Here is a 17,269-nt window from a genome sequence, read left to right as displayed (position 1 = left end):
TTGGTATTTTGGTACTATTGTAAATGAATTTTTTAAATTTCATTCAGTTTTTGTTGCTAATAAGAAATTCAGACTTGCATTTGTGTATCCAGTGGTCTTGTTAAATTTATTATTTCTAATTATTTCTAAATTCTTTTTTATTTCTATGCATGTAATCAGGTCTTGCATTAAGAATGACAGTTTTCGTTTTTCTTTTCTCTTCTTTATGTCTTTTATTTTCCTTGTCATATTACACTGGCTAAGACTCAAGTACGATGTTGAACAGAAGTGGTGATAGTATATATTGCTTCATTCTTAACCTCAGTAGAAAATTGTTTAATATTTAACCAGATCAAATATGGTGGTAGTAGGAAAACATTTGTCAATAGCTTTTATCAGATCATGAAAGTTCAATACTTTTCCAAAACAATGAGAGGTTTTTTTTTTTTAAGTCACAGTGTGCTGATGTTTATCAAATGATCTTTCTCCTTCTATTTAGATGATATATGAATTTCCCCTTTTATTCTAATAATGATGAGTTATATTGATTGATTTCTGAATGATAAAGCAACTTTAAATTGCTAAAATAAATACATCTTGGTCATAATATGCATAATATACTATCTTATATATATATTATTAGATTATATTAGAATGTTTTGCTTAGTATTTTAAGGCCTTGTTTCTTGTAAGGTATTGGCCTATAATTATTTATTTAATATCCTTATCAGGTTGAAGTATCAAGGTTTTGCTGGTCATATAAAACAAATTGGAAAGTGTCCCGTATTTTACTACTGTTTGGAAGAGTCTGTGAAGTTTTACTATTATTTCTTCCTCAAATATTTGGAATAATTCATTTGGGAGATCATCTGGTCCTGAAGAATTCTTTGAAGGAATGTTTCTAATTACAGATTCAATTCATTTCACAGATAAATTGCTATTCGACTTTTCATTTCTTCCTATGGTTTTATTAATTCTTTCAAGTAATTTGTCTCTTTTATCAGAGTTTTTGAATGTATTGGCATAAAGCCATTTATAATATATTTTATCTTTTAATAAAATATATTTTTTGCGAGATCTGTAGTGGGTTCTAGTTTTTTGTTCTTGATATATTTTATTAAGGGTGTATCATTTTTATTAATTATTTCAGAGAAAACCTTTTTAATTTGTCTATGTTTTCTATCACACACCTGTTTTCTTTCATCAATTTTTGCCCTTATACTTACCTTTTTTCCTTCTATAAACTTTGAGTTTACTTTGGTGTTCTTTTGTTAGCTTCTTGTGATGGAAGGTTAAATCATTCATTTTTAACTTTTGTGCTTTTCTACTATATGCATTTAAAGTTATAATTTTATAGTTGAACGCTACTTCAGTTGCATCACCCAAGTGTCATTTTTTCATTATCACTCAATTAAAAATATTTTATAATTTCCATGTTATCTTTGACCTATTGATGAAATGCTTGATTTCCAAACATTTGGGATTGTTCTCTTTATATTTATCTTATGTTTTTCTAGCTTAATTCCATCATGATAAAAGAATATATTCTGCATGATTTTAGTCTTTTGAAATTTTCTAAGTTTTGCTTTCTGGACCAGCAGATGGTACAGTTTGGTAAATGGTCCACTAACACACATTCAGAACATCATTTTGCATTGTTAGAGCAAGTCTTCTACATGCATCAGATAAGTCATATTGGTTGATCGGATCTTCTCTGTCCTTCCTGATTTTTTTGTCTGCTCATTCTATCATGTACTGAGATGTGTGTTAAAACCCCCCTCTATGATTCTTGAATTGTCTATATTTTCTTTTAGTTCTGTCATCTCTTAATATTGAAGCTATGTTATTTGGTGAATAAAATCTGTAATTCTTATATCTTCTGGTGGAATCAAGATAAAAATGAGTCTTTAGTGTAATTGCTAATATAGCTGGATTTTAAGCTAACATCCAGCTATTTACTTTTATTTGTCCCATCTTAATTCCTTCTTTCTTGACTTCTTTAGATTAATTCTTCATTTTTGAAGGATGATTTCTATAGGTATGAAATTCTAGCTTGGAGATTTTCTCCTTTTGATGTTTTAAGGACATTATACTCTTGGGTTTTATCTTCCAGAGTTTCTATTGAAAAGTCACCCATCAGTCTTCTTGCTCCATTAATGACAAAGGGCCTTTATTTCCAGTTGCTTTTAAGATCTTTCATTGTCTTTGACTTTTAGCAATTTGACTGTAATGTGCTTAGGTGTAGTTTTCTTTGTATATGTTATAATTAAAGTTGTAGATCTTTTTAAATCTGTTGGTAAATGTCTTACATCACTTTGGGGGAAATCTCAGTAAATCAGAGGAATGTATTAGTTGGATTATGATTATGGATCATGGAGAAGGACTATAGGGAGAGGGGATTTAGTTCAGATATTGTCTCCTTCAGAAAGCCTTTTTAGAGCCACACCCACTCACAATCCCCAGGTCTCCCCCAGGAGCCCTTGCTCAGGATCGTGCATGATAGCACGTTTCATACTACGTTCTAACTATCTTTCTCACTAGTGAAATGAACAGAAAGCAAATAATATGGACATTTTCTTTCATTATATACAAATGTGTATGTATGTTAAACATATAAAGAATGATTTTTATTATGCTAATCATATTAATATGGCATTATGTATTTTTATTTGATTAGGTTTTTTGTGCCTTTTTCTTGTTTAAAATTTAGAAAGTTGAATAGGTGCTTTAAAATTTCCTGAATAGTATTTAATTACTGGAGTCAATTAAGAACTAATTGTATACATAATAATGGTACATTTTGCCAAAAATCATTACATTTACTTAACAAGGGGATCAACTCTTAATTGTAATTGGTTTCTAAATTTTTATTAAGTAGATAAATAGTCAGTTCAGCTTTGAAAATACTTTTAATTAAACATAAAGTATAGCACTGAACCAATTTTTAATATTTACAACCCTATATCAATTACTCAAACTCTTAATTAGTCAGTGTTTCTCTTCAACTTCATTCTCAAATATCTTCCAGAAAATCACCACCCACTTGCCTGTCCACCTGAAGAATGAATTACATTACTTTGTCAAAGGTTAGGAAACAAAATCTCATTCGCATGTTCTCTGCATAGAGATGCTTGTTAACACGCATTGACTTTTGCTTCTATATTTAATATAAGTAATGCAAAAGAAGTATTAAATGTTCCTATGATATAATTCTTCTAAGTTCCTGTAAGTTTGCAACACAAGTATGCTATTCCAGATAGTTACAAGAGTGGCATCTGTTGGTCACTCAGGTACCTGCAGATATGTGACTATAGTAGAAATAATGTGGCAGCTTGACCAGAGTCTTGCACAAAAGATTAATTATTTCAATAGTGAATCATTATTCTGTGCTAATACTTTGTGACACAGAGATGACCCTAGCACAGATCCCATAGTATAATGAAAAAGACTTTTAGAATGTTTATGAATATGCAGTAGGGAAGCTGGGAGGGAAATGCAAAAATAGAGACACAATTCAAGTGCCATTGGTGCTCAAAGGAAAGAGAACAAGTTTGTAAATGGGAAAAACAAAGATCCCCAAAGGAGGTAAAATTAAAGCCATGTGAGAAGGATTTGTGTCATGGAGGACACACACATACATAGACCTACATACACACACTCACCATAAATGATAGGAGACTAGACAGAGATGTTGAGAAGTTGACGTTAGAGTATGAGTGACAGCGAGTGGTTCCGTTTATCTGCAGAAAAGATGTGTGGAGTGTAGCAGGAAAAACCTGTAAGTATGAGCTCTTACGTGAGTATGGGGGATATTAAATGTGAGGAAAGACTGTTTGCATATATTCTATAGTGGGCAAGAAGCAAAGGAAAGTATTTGAAGGGAGGACTTACATGTCAAGGTTGGCCTTAGAGAGAGTGATTAAGCAATAGGTTGTGCCATAAATTCAGTTTCTCAATCATAGTTGGGAACCTATTTTTTCTCATTTGAACCACTCAAAACTCCCAGAGATAATAGAAGTCAAGGAGAAGAATTTTGAGGAAACCCAAGGAGAAGAATTTCGAGAAAAGTGGAATGAATTACTATCTTGGGTGCACAGAGATTGAAGAAAGTAAGAAGTACTAGCTATTTTCAATAAATAGATCACGGAAATCCTCCCAGGCAGTTTCATTTGATGAAGAACAAACATAATTCGGGTATTTGTATAAATTTCACCTCCTCAGTGAGACCCTTCTTGACCACCACCATCTAAAGTACCCACAATCCCTTCATCCTCTGTCTCCTCCCCCTGCTTTATTTTTCTTCATAATGATTTTCTCCACTGGGCATTTTATTATGTGGGTTTCTTTATTTCTTCCCCCTGCTACTGCAATGTAAGTTTCTGGTAGGCAAGCACATTGATTTTTATCTTGAATAGTACCTGATGTTTAAAACATGCTCAACAAATATTTGTGGAATAAATGAATGAATAGAAAGACACCAAGGATTAAGTGGGTAACAGGATCCGAAGTCAGTGAATACAGGTGACACTTTCATGGATCTGAGTGGTGAGGGGCTAAAAAGCAGCTATGATGGGGACTATTTGTGGTGCTATTCTGGGCTTGGAAGAAGAGTGAAAAGACAAGAGAAAGGATGATTGACAGGACAAGGTCCTAATGAAGGCAGCCTCCCTGACTCTCCACAGTCTATTTGAACATAGTGGTCAGAGTGATCCTTCTAAGATGTGTCAGATCATGGCACTCTTGACCTCCCTGACCCCAACCCAACACCATGTTCTTCCCTCACTCTGCGGCACGTCTGTGGACACAGCTGGCCTGGTCCTACCAGGAGGGCTTTGCCCTCCCTTTTCCCTCTACCTGAAAACTTCTTTGCTAGGGATCAACATGGTATATACGCGAGTATAAACTCCACATGGCTATCTCCTTTAAATCTTTCATATCTTTGCTGAAATGCTGCTTTAGTTGGGCCTTCTCCGACCCCTTATGTGAAATTAAGTACCTTCCCTCCCTGCATTTCCTATGCCTCATGTCACCTTATTCTTTCTCTGTAATATTTATTACCCTCTCACGCATTCCATGTCTAACTTCATATTTGTTTATTGTGATCTCCTCCCTTCTAGAATGTAAGTCCCAGGAGGCAAGGATTTTTATCTGTTTTGTTCACTGCATGACTCCCAAACCTAGAATTGAGTCTGACACATAGTTGGAACTCAAAAATACCATGTGAAAAATGAGTGACTGTGCATAATTACAATGGAATATAGGAATGAGCAGCCCACAGAAGAATTTAATGCATTAATCAGACTAGTTTGGTTTTGATGTTTGCTCATGAATGTCTCTATCAGTGGTTCTCAGTCTGGGGTGTTACTGCCTTCCTTCCCCTCCAGGAGAGAATTTAAAAATGTATACAGGTGATTTTGGTTATCACCATTCTGTAGAACTTTGAGAATGTTCTATAAGCATTTATGTTCTGAGGAGCTGGGGATGACAAATGGTTTTCAAGGCATGGGACAGTCCCTCACAATAAAACAGTTTCCTCGCCAAAATGTCAACATCATCCCTATTGAGAATCAGTACTAAAAACCCTTTCTTCCTTATCCATAAAGATAGCATGAAAAGGCTGCCTATTACTGCTATGGGTTTGTTTATTAATAAGCAGGAAAAATATTAAACATACATAGACATGGTGTTTTACTTCAGGGAGGATTTGTAACTTATCTGAAAACTTAACATAATTGTAGTTTTATATGGTTGTTTTATTTTATACTTATTTATCATTTTATTTTCTATCTCCAAGAAGGTATCTCGTGTTCTTAGACTTTATTATTTTTTTCTATATGGATTTCTTTCTCCCTCAAACAGGTTTAATGGCTTAAGCTCATGAATCCAGTTAAAATAGAATTCTCAGTTTCTCAGGGTTCCATGTGCGAGAACTCACCGAGATGCTGTGGGGGAAAGACTCCAGTTACAAATGACAATTCGTTCTGTCATTTCCAGATTGCCCTGTTTGATTCCCATGGAATTACTGAGCAAATGCAGTCCTTGGCATACTTCTTTTTTCTTTTTTCTTCTTTCTCTTTCTCTGTAGCTTACTGTCATTTTTAAGTACAAATAGTGCAGGAAAAAGCTGAAGAACTGGGTGCTGTTCTCTCAGAACTTGCATTCTTGCCTCATTCTTTTCCATTTACGGGTGAGATCAGGGGCCATTATACAATGTCTGTTAGGCAATCTGTATCGTAAATTGATCGTTCAGACTACATGGATCTGTTCCCCAGAGGATGTTGATTTAATTCTGATTTCAGCGATGGATTAAAAAAAAGAAGCAATTTAGATGAAAGATATTGGTTTTCTGGAAAAACAGGCTTGGTTAACTGCTTTTGTGGTAAATTAGTTCTGTTAGCACAAACTCCCTAAGGATATAGATTCCATAGATCCTTAGTTATTTTTCAGAACATCATGAAAAAATAATAGCGGTGGTAAAAATAATGATTTTTGTTTATTCCTTACCAGGAACCGTGTGTGTGTAATGCTTTACATGCATTTACCTCATTTAATCTTTACAAGTCTCTTCATCTATTAGTCTACCTAGCAAACATTTATTAGGCACCTATAAAGTGCTAAGTACATTTCTAGGCTCTGGAAATATAGCAATAAACAGGGCAAAGACCCTGCCCTCGTAACGCTTGCTCTCTAGTGGGAGACATGCCAGTAGACCAACATGTGCAGTGCAATTTAGCAGCACGCACACATACATATCTTCACTCAGTTATCATAGTGTTGGTGCTATGGAGGCAATAATGCAAAAGCAGAATGAGAGAGTGATGGAGATGAAAGAGGGCTGCTTGAGATACGGGGGTCAGAAAAGCGCCCATTGGGAGGGAGGCCAGAAGGAAGTGAGAGAGAAAAATGCCATGAGACTGTCTGGGAGGAGAGTGTTCCAGTCAGAGGGAAGAAGTGAAAAAACCCAGGAGGGGATGAATCTGGCAGAAAGAAAGCAAGGATGGTCGGGGCTGAGTGAGCTGCAAGGAGAGAAGAGAAGGGTGTTGGAGACGGAGGTAGGAGCCAGCCCAGTAGAGCTTCCTAAGTAGTGATAAAGCCTTGGATTTTCCTAGGAGTGCATTGGAATGTCATCGATAGGTTTCATGCAGGAAAGTCATTAGATATACTTTACTTCCCCAAAGATCAATCCAGATGCTGTGTGGCGGGGGACTGTCAAAGACCAAAATGGGGAGCCGGGAGATGTGTCAGGAGGTACCCTCTGTGTTCAGACCTATTGCCTCCCAACTTTTTGGTTGTGCACTCTTATTCATAAAAAGTTTTAGATCCTGTACCCCCACTATATGTAATATAAATGGTACCACGTGCTAATATATATGAGACATGATACCATGCACTAATATATTGTGTGTATTATGAGAGAAGTAAATACTTTAGAATAAAATTTTTAAAAACCTTTCAAAATATTTTATTACCTTATCAATGTTGTAAAAACATTTTACATTCACAAAAATATTATTTTGATATTTCTACTATTATTTTAACTTTAAATTTTATTAATATTTAAAATTTTTAACAAAGCAATATGGCAAAATATGCTCAATAATTTAGTAAAAGATTTCTTTAGTACATAACTTCAAGCATGATTTTACACTTGTGTTGGTTTAAAAATGTTTACTAATCATCATAGCTTAACTGCCACCAGCTAATATATCAAAGCAAGTGTGTGGTTATTAATAAATAATCAATAGCAGATTTACCATCACAAATATTCTTGAAAATTTTTAATTCTTTGACCGGTCTGTCATACCTAGTTGAATCATCATTATTCTTACCTCAGAATGTGGCTGACAGAAAGGTTGTTATAAGCAAGATAATTATCAACGGTTAATTTTCCTTAAGGTTAACTTGTGCTTTCATTATTAAATTATTTTAAATCTTGGTTCTGCAGGAATTTTCCAAGAATATTTGGCAATATTCAGTAAAAGCTGTGTTTCAGAATTAGTTAATTCTCTCACCTGATTCACAAAAATATGCCGTGTGGAAAAGCCCTAAAAGCAAACAGCCCTGTGAGGTGAGTCTTGGATGGCTGACCATTGCTCCAGGACACCCCACTCCCCTCAGGAGACATGTGGCCCTTATGCACATGGACCTTGGGAGGGCACTCACTGTCAATCCATTATCCTCTAGGAAATCTTAATAATTTCTTTTTTTTTTCCCCTACATAAAATTAAATATAAATAGAAGTTCTTGTGATTCTTAAGTACTTCTCTCAATGGCTGCTCTCGTGTACGCTCTGGGAGCACAAACTCCACCTTGGCCGCCATTAATCTGTGTGAGAAATCATGGTGGCTTGGATTACGTTAATTGCAACTGAGGTGATGCCAAGTGTTACTTTTAGTGGTGAACAGTATTGGAGACAACAAGAACCGTGAAATGCACTTAGCATTATTGGATTGTCGTAGCACCTAGGGCTTTTCACCATTCAAAGCTAAAAATATTAATTTTCAAAACTAAGATATCCCGAGTTAATAATGATATTTGAAGTTCATATTTAATATTTCAGTGTTACTTAACTTTTTTGGAAATCGCACTTCTTTTCTCTGACATTGGAAAACTTTGGTTCCTAAAAAAGACCAACCTAATTACTTATTTGCATTATTCTTGTCCCTCCCCCACCAATACTACTACTGACAGACGGCTGAGTAAAGTTATATATTTCTTTGCAGCTCTGCGTTTGCAATATATTCCACGAAGGATGTACACTCAAAATACTGTGTTTCAAAATCATTTCAAATATTTTTGACCCCTCCATCTTGTTGCCTTCTTACTCCTAGAAGTAATAATTTTTATTCTTGTTTAATTTACGATTCCACTTTTCTTTTTGCAAATAAAAACAAATATGCATTATAAATGCATACGTATGTATACATATGATTTCACCTGACCTTTCTCATGAGGGTAGCAGACTAGTTATACTCTTGTGTACCACATTTCGCTTACATCTTGTGAGACCACTTTCTACCAGTTTATAGAGATTTTTCTTGTTCCCTTTTTCAATTGCACAGTATTCCCTCATGTGGACATGCCATTCAGCCAATCCCTTTCTGATGGACCTTTGAGCTGTTTCTGGCCCTTTACTGTTACAAATAATGCTATACTGATTAATGTTGTGCGCATGTCATTTCATGTATTGCCAGTGTATCTCTAGAGTGGATTTGCGTAAGAGGAATTGCTTGGTTGAAGGGTAAATGCCTATGTAATTTTTCGTGACATTGGGGATTCTAGGACTTGTAGAATTTTCACATACCACTTCATTTGTTAGAATGAAGTAGAGTTGTATCATTTCTATGCACCTTTTATTTTCAGAAAAAATCATTTTTGATTGACAATTAAGTACATTGTTCAATTTGGCATGTAGAAACTCACAGAACAAATCCCTGACTGCATCCAAGTTTAGTAAAACTCATGTGTCCCTTGATAAGCTGGCATGTTCCCTTCAATTAATAGGCTATGAATGAAAGCAACCTGCTGGGACCTCATTCCTCTTTCATAACAGGAGAGAATTGGGGCCAGAGAGACTCAACTAGGATTGGTGCTGCCTCTCCAGTTTGCAAAGACAGGCCCAGTCACCCCTGCAGTGTTGGCTCAACTGGGTAAGCTCAGCTCAGGAAGGAGTCAGTGCCCTTGGCACCACAATGCCAAGGTTACTGTTTCAGAAGGAGCTGGGTCAGCGTGACTGACAGCCGGAACAAGCTTTCCCCACCCCAGTCTGCTGTTTCTGGGAAAGTAGATAATGGCCTTGTCAGGTGTGCTTGCTTCTCATGAGGTTGTCGGCCACAACTCTCACTAGCAGGGAAGACTGAATGGGATCAGGGACCTACCATTCTCTCCCCGCCACCACCCCATTTCTTCATTGTCAGAGCTGTGCAGGACTAGGAGGACAAGACTTCATTACCATCAGGCCTAGTCTGAGGGGCTAGAATCTGCAAAACACACACACACACACACACACACACACACACAAACACATACATGGAGATCAATGAATGCAGCCCTTTTTCTTGTGGAGATGGATGGAACTTTCTAAGCATGTGGATGGGAAACTGGAGACCTGACAGAGGAGAAAGTGAAGCAAAAAGGAAGGACCCGCAAGAGAAAGAGAAGGTGACAGAGAGCTACAGGGCTCTGGAGGGAGACCCTCTGAAAAGGCTTAGGTTAGTGCAGCTTTGTCATCTTGCATGATATATCGTAAGGAGAAATATAAAGAAAGTCCTAGATTCAGGTCCTTCTCAATGAACTGGCCTGTGAGATCTACCATTTCACTGGAGAGGAAGGCGTGGTCCTTCTGCAGGCAGAACCACACTGGGAACCAGCAGTCATGGGCCAACTGGCGGCTGGAGACATCCAGTGTCTCTTCAGGCCCCCTGTGTGGGGAGGCATAAAAATCTTTATTTCAACTGCTGTAATTTTCTCAGCCGGAACTTCTTGATATGCTGTTCTTTTCCTCTTCCTCCATGGAAATATCTTTCTATTTTGATACTGCAAAATATTTTTTGGAATTAAGTAGAAAAAGAAGGAAAGAAGGAGGCAGGGAAGGAAATAAAGGCAAAAGAAAATAGAAGATTTAGTGGATTCAGTGATACATTAAAGATATAATCACTGTTGCTTTAGAAAAGTAGTTTATTTCTTATCAAAATCATCATGCCGTCTAGTTCCTAATCGATTTCGAAACTCTAGAAGTTTCGAACTCTAGAAGTGCAAGAACACAGAGATACTTTAAAAACAAGACAATTAATTGTAACCTTTTATTGAAAAAAATAATATAGCAGAGCTCAAAAAGCTACATTTGTTATGCTTTATAAGGACAGAGGTTTACACAGGTTTTCCGTATGTACACATTCATGACATTTTATCACAACATCATCAGCACCTTTGACTACCACAGTGTTAGGTAACGAATAAAACCCACCCAAATTAATCTTTAAAAAAAAATCTAAAACAATACAGTATATTTTAGGATTATGTACATGTTTGAAACATTTAGATATTTTAAAAACACATTGTTTTTCTATGAGCATCACGATTATCTCTCAGTCTCAAAAATATTATGGTACCAAAAATCTGTCAAATCATAAAAGAGAAGATGCTGTAATTTATAACCAAGCACCAGTTCAAGTCAGCATTCGATTCTCTATCAACCTAAGAGGCTTCTAACACATGCAAAGTGAAGTGAGCATTTAGAAGAGCCATTGAAATAATTTAGAGCCTCAAATCTTTTTTTTTTTGCTTTAATTAGCTGATTATTTTAGAGAAAATGGGAGGAACTGGATGATTTAGGTCAATGTTTTTCTGTTTGATGGAATCTAGGGCTCACAGAAGAAACGTTCCAGGCACTGGGGAAGTTTTGGGGATAAGCAGGTCCATTTCGTGTCTATTACGTGTTGGAGTTTTACACATTAGTGAGACCATAAAAGGGATAGGCTTTAAAATAAGTTTGAAAATACTAATGTGGAAAACTGCTTCAAAGCATATTTCATTTGGTTATGCTAACATAGTTTGAGAAGCATCTCTGTCGAAAAAGATTATCACACTCAGTCAATTATGTACACAACTGAAAGTTTACCTAAGACTTTCATTAATTACAAGTTATTAATTACCTTCATTAATTACAAGTGATGTAATTCTAAGCTTTTGATGGACGGTTGTAACGGTAGAGGGCTTTAAATGGAATAATAAAATTTTATCATTAGCTCAATAGGATGACCAAAGAACATTATTAAATTATAGACCGACAAGTAAAGGTGGAGAGAGAGTCCTTTTATAAATGGAATTAACTATTTTAACATATTTCCTTTTTATCTTATGTACTATTCTAAATAAAAATAAATTACCACTTCTGAAAGTAAGACACACTTATCTCTTGCTAATTTTAATTCTAATTGTATTTATTATATAAACCAAATAAAAAATATATTTTAGTAGTACCTAGTCTTAAAAAAACCACTTTAATAAGCACCTCAGAACTGGAAAGTCATGAAAAACATAATTATTTAGGAAAGTGAATGCCAAGATATATTATCTCTCTTATCGTCTTAAAAAAGTATGTTAATAAAGTCAAGAATTTTTTAATCCTATCAGATTTAGAGAGTATCTGAGAATTCTAATATTGGGCAACTTAAATTTTTAGTGAATAGAAGAAATGGCTTCTGTTGTAAGCCGAGTAGCCATCAAGAATTTGTTTTTACAACCAGCAGAGGGCGCGAGTGCCTGCAGCATGGTGGGTGTACCTGTAATCTAACCTTTAGCAATAACTTCAATTTGGACATTGCAAAGCTAAAAAATGTCTTAAATTTTTTTTATAACTTTAAGAAATATATATTTACATTATATAGCACCTAAATAATATTGGACTCAGATCAAAATTAGAGGTCACTGGCCTATTTTGGGGTAAGATTAAATTAACAGGATTTTATTAATATTTCTGAATCAGGAATTGAGCGGATGACACTTGTAACAAGGAATGAAAAGAGCATTGCTAGTTCATACACTAAAAATTCATTTAGCACCATATATTTAGCACCAGAATAGATAATGATAGTTCACACTTAATAAAAACTTTAATTGCAAAGAAACCTCAAAATTGTAGCAAGGATATGGTGGTTGTAATTGATTTTCAGCACCATTAATCAGTGAATTGTTAAACTTTCTAAGTTTTTGATTGACCTCTCATAAGTCAAAGTTATACTATAACGTAATTTTTAAAAATATTTTGCATGTGTTTATGTCTTCTTCCACACATATGATGAAAATACAAAAAAAACATACAGAAGCAAGGATAATGTTAGACTTTGATAGAAATCTACGTTTACTCTCCCTAAACACTTCAGTAGGTAAAGATTTCCATCCATGTCAAGATTTGCATCCTAAAATAGTGCAGAACCTAGGAAATGTTGTTAGACAAGTTGTTATTCTAAGGAGAACATAGACCACATTATTTTTCCTTCACAGACACATTCAAATTATGTTTAGCCTATGCATTCATTTAATAAGTCGGGTATGAACACAAAACACTTAAACGGGCCTATATGTTTATAAGATTTGCTTATGGAGATGTTCCAAGTTGATTTAACACAAGCATGTATTAATGAGAAAATATATATTGTTTCAATGCAAATATTCTGAGTAAATTGCATTGGTTGCATTTGCCCAGTGTTTGGTCAACTCTGTGCTGAAGCTGCACGGAGCTTCCAAATGAAGGTTTCCACGAAAGTTGCAAATGAACATTAAAAGCATTGCCCAATGGAGTTGGTGGGGAAGATCTGACGGACCACAGAACTGATGGTGCTCAGACTACTGCGCAGAAGCAAAAATGACAATAACTCTTTCTGCCACATTTTCAAAGCAAGCATAGCTATCATAACCAGGAACACGAAGACTGTGCCTACACAACTCAAATACAATTCTATAAAGAAATCCATCAGTTTAACAGCTAAAATTGTCATTTTTCCCATCTTTTGATGACATGAAAGCCAAAAAGCCTATTTTGTGACAGCATTTTTTCACTTTTCTACTCAATAAAAGGTGATATGAAAGATCTATACCATAGAGAGGATCAATGCTGTAGAATATGTCTGCCAATTACTATTTCTTTTGAAATGATAACCACAATATTTAGAGCTGCTCTTATGAAATAGCTTATACTCAGACTCTTTCTGCCTCTGGGAATTACAGTGAGAAATAACTATCCTAGCACCATTGTTGCATGCTGTGAAAAATATGACATGCTGTGTTGATACTAGCAAACTTTCGTTTGCTTTAACCTGGAAAATAAAACATTTCACATGGCCATTTTATATTACTAACTTTAAAAAGTACAAAGAGAATAACAAATATACCCGTTATATTTTCAGCTGAGTTGTTAACTTACGAACAAACTTATAGTCCTAGCTGTGGTTTGGAAAGGACTCTTGTGAGAGTTATAAGTGTGTAGTCTGATATGTTTGATGCTTTATCTGGATTTTTGATTTATTCAAAGCTTTGTATTTAAGACATTTTTGTCTAATAAAACATGGAAAGGTGGGATTCCTCTAAATCATTGCAATTCTAGACTTTTTAGTTAATTCCAAAAATCCATTCATAGAAACATTTGTTACATTATTGCCATTATATAAGAAGCTAGGATAAATACAAAGAATCAGATAGAATTTCTGCCAAAGAGGAGCTCATGAAAATTTAATTTTACCTCAAATTAACGTTTCACAACATCAATGATAATTTTAATATTTATAAACTCTATTAATATGGTAATTCTACCTTCATAAGATCCTCTGTGAAATATGTAGCAAATATCACTATTCTTTTTCAGAACTGGGAAACCAAGCCGCACAAGTAAACCAGCAACGGGGTTGGAACTGAGAATAGTCAAGTACGGTTTAACATAAAGTAATATAGTGACATAATAAAGTAATAAAGTAACATAAAGTAATTTTGCTCCTTTTGTAGAACTACTCTAGCAAAATCAAGGATGGAGATACTTTCTAGATCAATCAATCAAGCAAACATCTCACTAACGAGCTTTCTCTCCAATTGCCTATTGTATGTTTGATAAAAGTTGTATTTTTGCCTGAATCACATAATTATTTCTGCTCTCCATTTTGTCTCCAAAATATGTATTTTTAATAAAGTCAATATGTGTGCCCATAAAAGCAGAGTAGTAAGATATCAAAACATGCAGTCATTGTGTTCCACTTGTAAAAGGAATCAGGTCAATTGTTTGTCATCATGTAAAGCTAAACTCCAGATGGTGGATTTTTCCCACATCGAATGCATTTGATTATGTGTCATCTTTCAACATCTCCACCCTAAGACACTGCAAATGTGTAAGAAATTTTAAACAAGTAGCTTCCTTCTCTTATTTGCACTCTGGAACTAACCATGTTTACCTAGTCTGTAATTCTATGGAAGTATTACATAACCTGAATCTCACAGACACACAGACACACACGAGCAGACACACACACTTGAAATGTAAGTGTCTTCACTCAGGTGTTGAATTCTCCTCTCTTGGGCCTCATCAGCTAGTCTGGGGCCATTTTTAATTCTCCCCTGCCTCTTGTAGTTCTGAGCTCTGTAGGTAAGTTTTCATGCTAGTCAGAAGCCTTACATATTTCACAGTGTGGCTTATCATGCATTCCACCGACAGGTGAACATCATTGTTGCATTCACATCCTCAAAACTACGTAAAAATCAATTTGTTAAAAAATAGTAATTTTACAGCAAAATCATTAGGCTGCATTATTTCCTGGATATTTTTATGAGCTTCTTGAAGGCAGGAATCATATCTCATTATCTTTGCGTTATTGGAACATAACTAGCAGAGTGCCTTGCACGTAGTAAGCACTCAACAAATGATTACTGATTCAACAGAAGAGATCAAGCAAAAGGCAGGATTTGAAACTTACATAAGTTGAGCATATCCTTTAGTGAACTCAAATAAGATAAAATATCGCCAGAATGAAATCCAAGCTTGCTCAGTCGAGTTATTATATCCGGCTATCACTAAGAGTTATTTTGCAAACTATCAATTCATGGGTATTATAGGTGCTAAGATGTCCTACCACCTCACATGTATTTTAAAATAGGATTTTTAAAATTTTCCTCAAGTTAACTACTGGACCATATTATTATCTATGTGTTATGTCATCGATTATATGTTTGTGTATGTGTGTATACATATATAGTATATGTATACACACATACATTACAGGTCAAATATTTATTTTATTCTTTAGGAGCATAACACAATTCCTCTGGAAAGCGAGTTTTGGAACTGGATGCATCAACTATGTCAATACTACATACACAATACTTTAACTTTAGGCTTAGAAGTCAGAAGATAGAAGTGAATGTTCTGATTACCTCAAAAGATTAAACAAACATACTAGACAAACACTAATTTAGACAATGAATAATAAAAGGAAAACAGGATTATCATAAAATATGTATAGTATGTGCAAAACTCAATATATATATATGCCTATGATTCTCAGAAGTCATTCTATTTCCTGGAGGAAAAGATAAGCTTATTTAAACCAGTATAGGTAGTTTGACGTTACTCCTGGAAAACAAAGGTTGTCAGTACAAGATCCCCCGTAACTTGGAGGACAAGCTGAGCATGGTACCCCGACTTTATATGGTGCTTCTCCAATCCAATTGCCCCTGGAAAGAAAGAAAATAGAAGAAGATACCATTAGTCCTAGTTGCCCATTAAAAAAATCTGCTTGTCCCTTAAGCACATGATCACACGTATTGACACGTAATGATCTTTTTGAGAAGTTTGTCATTTTAGAAAGGCACTGGAAGTTACATCCATTTCTTATTCTTACAGTAAATTATTCCATATATCTTGCTTTCTAAATATTTTATCTCTAAGTTAATCTTATCTTAAATTACAGATAAAAAGTGAGGCCCTACAAGGAATGGTGACACAATTAGTCATCTGACACCAGGCTTGACGCTCATTCCGTCACACATCTGTCTCCTTCCTAGGGCTGCCTTCTAGAGCACATAATCAGGCCTTGTTCACCCTTTACAAACTCATGCTAATGCTATTCTAAGGATAGTAAAAAAATACATATACGTATCATATTTTCTGGGAGGCATAGAAATGATGGAGCAAGAAGTTGTCATAAGCACAAAAACATAGGTTATAAATGTTCACAAGTTCTGTTTCTAAAGCTGTAAAATATTTTGGATTCTCAATATACATAAAATGAGGTATGGAAAACTTCTTTCTCATGGTGAGGGAATAAGGGCTCACAGAAGCAATTAAACATTCCAAAACCTTTTTCCCATACATAAACTTATAGCTATTTTTTATCAATGCTTCATTTTTTGATGATGCTGAACGTGTTTAACTGAATTACTTTGTGTTGTCAATATTTTTCTTTATCTGTACTGAGGGTCATGAATATAATCATACACCAAATTCACCATCTGGGATAGTTAAAAAGAACCACAATGCCCTGTTATTTAGCTCCTTTAATTATGAAGGAGCAGGTAATAAATGTATTTTCAGCAGCACAGTGATTAGTAACTAGAATACTAAGAAATAGCAATATAGCCAGCAATGTGAAGAAAACTGAATGGAGGGGAGAAAATTCAGTTGTCAAGAGTAAAGTTAGGGTTGAAGATAAGACAACAGTAGGGAAGAGGCTAGAATTCAACACAGGTGGTTCTCATCTTCTTTAAGACTTAAATAAGACCAAGCAGCAACTCATGAAGTGTATCAAGA

The 17,269-nt window shown here is 35.0% G+C and overlaps 1 protein-coding gene across 2 annotated transcripts in view; it reads right to left on the bottom strand.

Moving 5' to 3' along the window:
- Positions 1 to 10,773: 10,773 nt before the first annotated feature.
- Positions 10,774 to 17,269, bottom strand: part of PI15 (peptidase inhibitor 15) — a 31,577-nt gene continuing 25,081 nt past the window's right edge. For both annotated transcript variants that reach the window (XM_046641622.1, XM_046641621.1), the window contains exon 6: positions 10,774 to 16,194. In XM_046641622.1, coding sequence (XP_046497578.1) covers positions 16,059 to 16,194 — 136 coding nt within the window. In that variant the 3' untranslated portion in view covers positions 10,774 to 16,058. The remainder of the gene's footprint in view (positions 16,195 to 17,269) is intronic.

Source organism: Equus quagga, chromosome 16, assembly GCF_021613505.1.
Source record: "Equus quagga isolate Etosha38 chromosome 16, UCLA_HA_Equagga_1.0, whole genome shotgun sequence".
NCBI classification, from domain to species: Eukaryota; Metazoa; Chordata; class Mammalia; order Perissodactyla; family Equidae; genus Equus; species Equus quagga.
The sequence above is the reverse complement of the archived record's forward strand: the minus strand, read 5'-3'. Positions and strand labels throughout refer to the sequence as shown.